Genomic DNA, 8,165 nt, shown 5'->3' on the forward strand with positions numbered 1-8,165 from the left:
TAGATGCAGGTGACTTACGTCCCCCAACTCTGGTGTACGCCGCCTTGGTGGAAAACTGCTGTTTCTGATGTAGTTCTCCATCAAGAAAACACCTTGAACAAAATCTGTGTGAAGAAAAAAAAAACAGCATAATAATTTTATTCTTTAACAGTCGAGAAAGTAAAATGGGAAGGTAGCGTTTTCCCTTGTCAGTTAATAGCAAAACAAGCAGATGTAAATTTGCGATGTCTTACATAAGGACAAGGAGACCCTTTTAAAAACTTAATTTCCCATGTTCTGTTATAACAGGATCATGTCTGTGTGCTGCAGGCTGGAAAAGTTATGCAAGAATTGTTTAAATCCCAGCTATTGTTCTAGTGCAGGGCAGCCCTTCCTGTACTGACCTCAGTGTCTGAGTCACTTTGCCAAACCTTTCCACAACACACACTGACCAGAGCATCCATGTTTTCCATGCTTGGCTGCAATTTGAGCTGTGTGTTCAAACCGCCTCTTTTGTATGTTTTTATTAAAAGCCCAGCACCTGTTGCTGACCTTTACTGTAGACATTACTGCTTCCATCTTGGAACCCTGTTACATAATCGTGTGGTAAGTGAACGGTGGCTCTTGGAGTACAGAAAACTGTACTTTAAAAGGTACCGTGAGGCACATTTGCTGCAAATGTTCAGAAAAAAGAATGATTTCTTACCATGTTTAGACCTCCTTCGAGTCATGACAACACTCCAATCTTAGAAGTAGCCAAGCAATCAAACCCAACCAAACAGAAAGTACCGCTGAAGTTTAGTCGATAAATTTTGTGTTCTCTGACTAAACTGTGTGTTTCTCTGTGTCTTGAAAATGGCTCAGAGGGGCTCTCTGATGCCACATAAAGAATGTTCACAACCAAGGAATCCGGTTTTCCTTCTTATGACCTCCTGGGGGAATTTAAAAACAATAGTTTAGCTGATAAGGAAGAGCATATTGCTACAGTCTGGTTGATAGCATCTGAAAAAGTGACTGTCTTGATTGTCTTCTGTAAATAGCAGCATATTACTGGGAAAACATTCTTTCAGGGGATTGATGTTTTGCACCAAATATCAAAAGACCTAAGCTACACTTAGACTATGATCAGCTTTCACCCTGAAAACCCTAAAAAATTCAGCAGTGGCGATTTCTTTCTGGCCCTGGGATTGAAATTAAATCTTATTAACTCGTTTGGAGATTTAGGTGACCTTGTTTTAGCACCAGAGAATAGAACCAGCAAAAAGCTCCAAGTTTCAAGGTAGACTGAATTTAGACTGTTGACACCTTGAACTCTTATGGACCCAGGTCTGCATTGCGCATCACATTCCAGGCTGGCATTTTGAAAATAAATGCTGCCCCCTATTGATGATGCACACGCCCTGCAAAGCAATTCACAGGGTATTTAGAAATTGAGCAACTCGCTGATCAGTTTCTTATAAAGAATGCTCAAAATGAAACAAAAAAAAAAATGCAAGCATTAGTTATAGAATGTTATAGACTTAATTTTATTACACCATCAAACTATAATGGATTGTTTTATGTGCAGCGCTTCTCTCTGTGTTTCTGTCTCTAAAGTTGTATTTATTTGTGTGCGTGTGTTTCTATTTAGATCCTTCGGGAATGGGAGTGGGATTTCCTGCAACACACCCATGGAATGTACTTTGCCAGCAGTCTTTGTTGTGACTGTCTAGTGTCTCTTCATACACACACACACATAAACACACACATGTGCGTGCACATACACACATTTTCCTTCCTTTATCCAAGCCAGTTAGCAGTGACAGGGAAATACATGTTTGATCTGTTTGACCTTATGGTCTATTGAGGGCTGAAGCAGAAAGCAGAGCACACATAAGCAAAGACATTAAAGCAGTTGGAGACAATATTTCTGCACCCACTGCAACACTTTCACATTTGTCAACCACGTTCTTTCACTTCTAATCCCCGCTGTGCAGTCACATGTTGACATTTACATTACCGACTTAGTTTCAAATACTAAAAAAATAACAATTTAAATATATTATTTGGAGAAAAACTAGAATTTGAACACCTGTGATGGAAAAGTGCCTTTATAGACTGAAATGATCCTTAAAACCCTGTCAGACAAATCAGCAGGGGCTTTGTAAAGCACAAGATATTATGATTAAAATAGACATATAATATTCATTAATTAGCACAACGAACCAAATGGTCTGCCACAATTCCACACAATCATTTGCTCTGCAATCAGTAACTCACCAATGTCGCAGTCTTATAAGATTCTTCAGTTTGATTACTTCAGTTCTTTAATTTGTCTGCTTTCCTTTTCTAGCCTTCGCTTCTATCATATGTCTCTCAGTCAGGGTACTTTATGTGAGTTACGGGGGGTGCTACTGGACACAGCTTCCTGTGTCTTTCTGATTGGTCCTGAAAAGAGTGCCCGGGGGCATGGGCTTAGTACAGCACTGATACATGGCAATGTATGTGAGAATATGAAGACATAATTTGAATCTAAGCAATGTGAATTGCAGTTCATCAGAACTAGGTTATGTGGTTTTCTTGTTTAACAGTCTCGATTGTTGACGAGCTGCAGACAACCACAGGAAATCCATGATGCTCAGCTTCTGAGAAAAAAATTCAGTACGCTTTACTATACTTCCTTATCACTGTTCCATTCATAGTGAGATTATAAACACATTATGTTTTTCCATGGGAAAACTGCTTCGTGCCTGCCACTGTTAGCCAGGGGCCATGATTTATTTGAATATAGTCTTTGGTGTCTTTATTCTTTTCTGTGTGCAGCTTCATTAACACATGTCCATTTGTGCAGGAAAATACTTTGCTATATTTGTCTGACCTTATGACCACATAAACATTTGACATTTTACTCATAAACGTCTAATGCATTAAACAGAAAGAAAAGAGACAAATTAAAATTAATCTCAGGTCAGTTAGTTTTTTGTGTGTGACCAAAATGCAAATGTATGAACAGCACTACAGCACTGTATAAGTTATAGGAATTTTAGATGCTTACATTCTTATTTATCAAAAGTACATCTGATCAAGCATCAAGCATTCAACATAAAATTGTCTTCAGAGACCTGATCAAGTAGGTCTGAAATCATGACACTTCTTCTTTCGGGAGCTCCCTTCAGGGGTCGCCACGGTGGATTATCTTCCCCTATTCCTAGCATTCTCTTCTGATAACCCAGCCCCCTGTATGTCCTTTTTCAATACACCCATTAACATTCTCTGCAGTCTTCCTCTTTTCCTCCTACTTACCAGCTTCATATTCAAATATCCCTATATCCACCCAGCCTTGCCTCTCTAACTTTGTCCACAAACTGCTGAACCTGAACTTTCCCTCTGATATACTCATTTCTTATCCTCTCCATCCAGGTGACTCCCAGTGACAATCTTAGCATCTTAAGCTCTGCACCCTCCAGCTTGGCCTCCTGTCTTATTTGTTAGTGTCATCGTCTCCAAACCATACATCATTGCAGGTCTCACTGTCATCTTGTAAACCCTCCCTTTCACTCTTGGTTTTGTCCTTCTTTCACAAATCACCTCTGACATTTGTTAAATTATAATACATTAAAGCTGTTTAAATTTGCAGAATAGTTGCGCAAAGGTCTTTAAGGTGCTCAAAACAAAAGTCCCAGAGAGTACAGTGCACACAAACACTAAAGGCAATGGGTTGAAGTTAATAAACAAATAAAAAAATTATAAATTCCTATTTTGTTTTCAGTGCCTACAACTTTGCACAACACATTTAATTCTACATAGCTCCATTCGAGAAATGCTGTTTCTCTTTGCTCCACTAGGGGCGGTGTGTCGATAAGAAGGGGGTTTCCTCTGTGCAAAGATATTTAAAGGGGAGGTGATAGATAAATGTATGGCAAATTTTTGTAAACAGAGCATAGAAATTCGTTTTTTTCCCTGAACTAGCAATGCTAGTTCATTTGTTTGTCCTGTGTTGTGTAACAGCGAGTGGCAGGTAAAGACCAATAACGAAAGTTTTTTACTGAAATAAACATTTCCTCTGCGGCTGAAGAGGCAGCTCTCCGGGGTGGTTTTGTTTTCTCGATGATAGCCTAACGTCTTTGCGGCGTATATCGGATAAACTCGTCTGTTGTTATTTTGATGTTGCTTGCTAGCTGGAAATCTTAACGCCATTTTCGTCTTTGTATTACGTACAAGGCACATGAAGTGACTGATCTCTATTTCGAAATAGAGTTTTGCTAGCAGGGATAGCCGTCGGTCTCTCCCTGGGTCCTCTTTAGCGGAGGGGAAATTCATTTCGTCCCTTTCCTGTAGCTTATGGTATTGCATAATGTGGCAGTAAGCTGTGGTTTAACCTAATAATAGTTTGTTTTGAGGGAAAAAATACTCCTTTATCTTCGACGACGGTGCTAACGTTGGCTAACAGTAGCAATATTCCAACATGGGAGTCACCAACATATACATTAAAATAGGATATGCTACTGTTGGTACTGTGTTTGGACTGTCGGCTTTCTTGGTCTGGAATATCGCATATAAACAACCATGGACGGCGGCTATGGGAGGCCTGTCAGGTATGTTGAAACACATGTAGCATTAACTAAAAACACTGCAAACAATTAATGACTTTATCACGGGATATCGGCGCATTTAGCCATGTCAGGCATCCTAATCGCGATGTAGGCCTGGACAGTTAAGCGCCATAATCATATAACGACTCTTAAAATTTAGTCCGTCACTGAAATCTTTATAAAATACAACGCATTATTGGTACATTATGATTTTTGTTTTAAATTTGCAATGATATTTTTAATGCTAAATTATAATTATTTATCTTTCAAGAAGAAAAACCGTATTGTTCTTTTTTTTTAATTAACTTTAATAATTGAGTAATTTAAGTGATTTACTTGCATTTCTGAATATCATGTAAATTTTATTTTAAAACAAATTTTTTGCAGAAATTTCTAAAATAGTAGTTTTTTCTTGTTTTGTATGGGAGTAGTCTATTACATTCTATTACAACACTGTAATTTCCATAAATCACTGTCACGTGGTGATTTTCTGTAGTCTTCAGGCTGCAGTGTTATCATACTCAATCGAAATCTGTGTTTTTCTGTCTTGACAGGAGTTTTAGCGCTCTGGGCTCTCATCACACACATCATGTACCGTCAGGACTACTGGCGAACCTGGCTCAAGGGTCTTAGATTCTTCATAGCTGTTGGAGTATTCTTCTCAGTTTTGGCTGTGGCTGCCTTTATTATCTTCCTAACTATGGCCATCGCACAGAAGCAATGTAATCTTGTCTTTTCTGTTCCTGTTTTTTTTTTATTTTTTATTTTTATGAATTTTGTATTGTTGTTCATTTATGTTAAAATTAGTGACTGACAATTCAAGTACTCAGAGAGGTGAGGATTGTTGTAACTCTAGTAGTAACCACCTTGTTTTTTCTGTCCCACAGCTTTCACTGACCCGAAGAGCTTCTACCTCTCCTGTGTGTGGAGCTTTCTGACCCTCAAATGGTCTTTCCTCTTGGCCTATTACTCTTACAATTACCGCCAGGAGTTTGCGGACATCAGCATCCTTAGTGATTTTTAGTCAGTACTCATTTTAAAGACTTTGGTGGACTTAAGGGGTTTTAGGCTGCCAGCAGGAGATGGACAATGAGCTTTTATAATAAAGAAGAGGAAAAGCAGACATGGCTAGATTAAAAAAAAATCATCAGACTTTTGTCACATGGTGCTGCATTTGCTGCACTTGCTTAACAAGCTCTGTATTTGCATAGTAACCTGTTCACCCACTTTTAATGGCCTACGTGTTACAGTCCTGTAGAAATTGTAAACCTCTGAAAACGTCAGCTGCTTTTGAATGAATTTGTGGAGGACATTTGAGACGTGCAGGTGGTTTTAAACAGCTACAGCTTTGGATTGTTTCATTTTTAAACAGTCAGAAAATCCCCTCCATAACAGGCTTTTAATCCAGTGATTAGTGTTTCAAATGAAAGTTAAAATACTCAACCATAAAATTGAAACCAAAATTAAAACCATTTACCTTAAAAGTTATACTAGCTTGACAGCGAGTGATTGTTTTCATCCAAATTAGCTCTCAAACAGTCAGCACTCAACTGCAGAATACTCATATCTCCTGATAGTCACCGACTTAATGTTTGAGAAGTGTTTTATAGTCATTATAGTCCAGGATTTGCTAGACAATACCAATACCACTGTTCAATACCAAGTTCTTTATTCTGCTGCACTACTCTGCTATTGCTATTAGCGCTTGTTATTTTAGTATCACGACTAAACATTATGTGTGAAGCATTACTACAAAGGTCAAGCTGTTGCAGTGCACTAACAAAAATGGCAACATTATCGAGAACGTTTTGTTTATATAAACTTAACTGAAACTTGTTCACCTTCACTTCTGTGTACAGATACAAATGTCTGTCTTAGATAAGTTAAATATGTTTTATGTGCATCCTACTTTTTGATGAAAATCCTCTGCGGCATTGGTTTTATACCGACTCATGAAAAATATATACATTCACTTCTTTATATTTTTTCCCCTACAAGTCCATGTACATGTTGCTACATGTAGCCACGTATCACCAGTACTTGCAGCATTTTACTACTGTTGGCACCATTCACAAACAGTACTCTCAGCTTTTCACAGTTTTTGTTTGGAAAATGACTGGTCCTCATAACATTTCTGTCATTGTCAATTTATTCGTTGAACTATGTTTTTTGGAAATTTAGCTGCAGATATAAAGTTCTGTGTTCTCATCGAAAGCTTTCTGTCATGTGAAATGTTAAGAGCATTCATGCTTCTGTAAGAAGGGAAGAAGTGCTCGATTGTTCTGTCATTCTTGAAGGCGATGCCTTCATGTGACGTTTGTGCTTTTCTTTTTGTTCCACCAGAGGGAGACTTTCATTTTATGTCGAGAGGTTATCTGAAGTCTGGCATTCCTCTTTTAGAGAAAAAACAAATGGAACTACTATATAATTGCACTTTAGTCTATGATATTGATGCCATTGTTTTGCACACAAATTCTAATACAATGGGACAAAATCATGTGTTACACATTGTCATGTCTGTCTCACCCTTTTTTGTGAAAAGAAGGTGTTTGTATGTATCATTTTGTTGCAGTTAGCAGGATTACTTGTATTCGCCAAATTAAACTGGTTTGTAATTGGTTTAGTTCCAGCTCTATCTTAGGTCTACCCTTTTCCCATAAAATATGTAAAGTTGTATTTTTGTTTGTGTGTTTCTGTTGCTAAGTATGAATATCAGGATGCTACATGTATATAGAAACTGAACCTATTAAAATACATTTATTGGTAATTACATCTTGTGTCCTTGCTCGGTAGCGCACTGATGAAACGGCGCATTCCGCAATCAGAAGTTTAACCAATTTAACCACACTGCTCAATAAATTAAAGGAACACTTCAGTCAGAGTATACCATCAAGTCAGTTAAATTTCTGGGACATTGATGTGATCAGTTAAGTAGCAGAGGGATTGTTAATCAGTTTTATTTAATTTGTTTTAGTGAAATTCAACAATGAGACAAGCCTTCAAACAGGGATGTTTTTATAGATGGAAGCCACTGACATTTTTTCCTTCCTCATCTCTTCTAATGACTTTTTTCACTGGTTTTGCATTTTGCTAGAGTCAGCGTCATTACTGGTATCATGAGTCGGCACAGGTAGTCCAACTCTCCCAGGACAGCACATCGGTGTGTGTCATTGCTAGAACCCTTTGTCAGGAAAGTCTCCAAAGCATGGAGGAGAATGTAAGAGACAGGCAGTTACTCTAGGAGAGCTGGACTGGGTAGTAGAAGGCCTTTAACTCATTAGCAAGACCGGTATCTGATTCTTTGTGCAAGGAGAAACAGGATGAGCACTGCTGCAGCATTATGAAATTACCTCCAGCAGGCCACTGGTGTGTATGTTTCAGACCAAACAATGAGGCACAGGCTTCATGAGGGTGGCTTGAAGGCCCAACGCCCTCTAGTGGTCCCTGTGCTCACTGCCTGACACTGTAGAGCCTGATTGGTATATTGCCAAATATTACCGGAATTGGAAGTCCAGCGCTGGTTCCTGTACTTTTTATAGATGAGACCAGATGTTAAAAGGTCAGGAGATTCCATGGAGAACATTATTCTTCCGGTAACATTGTTCAGCGTGACTG

General features: G+C 38.5%; 1 protein-coding gene across 1 annotated transcript; it reads left to right on the forward strand.

Annotated features, from left to right (window-relative positions):
- Nucleotides 1-3,830: 3,830 nt before the first annotated feature.
- slc48a1a (solute carrier family 48 member 1a) lies at nucleotides 3,831-7,320 on the forward strand. The gene is made up of 3 exons (XM_006794055.3): nucleotides 3,831-4,553; nucleotides 5,105-5,272; nucleotides 5,438-7,320. The coding sequence occupies exons 1-3, from the start codon at nucleotides 4,424-4,426 to the stop codon at nucleotides 5,572-5,574; spliced, it is 435 nt and encodes a 144-aa protein (XP_006794118.2). The 5' UTR covers nucleotides 3,831-4,423; the 3' UTR covers nucleotides 5,575-7,320.
- Nucleotides 7,321-8,165: the final 845 nt, after the last annotated feature.

This window comes from Neolamprologus brichardi, chromosome 20 (assembly GCF_056152115.1).
Source record: "Neolamprologus brichardi isolate AB-2024 chromosome 20, ASM5615211v1, whole genome shotgun sequence".
Taxonomy (NCBI): domain Eukaryota; kingdom Metazoa; phylum Chordata; class Actinopteri; order Cichliformes; family Cichlidae; genus Neolamprologus; species Neolamprologus brichardi.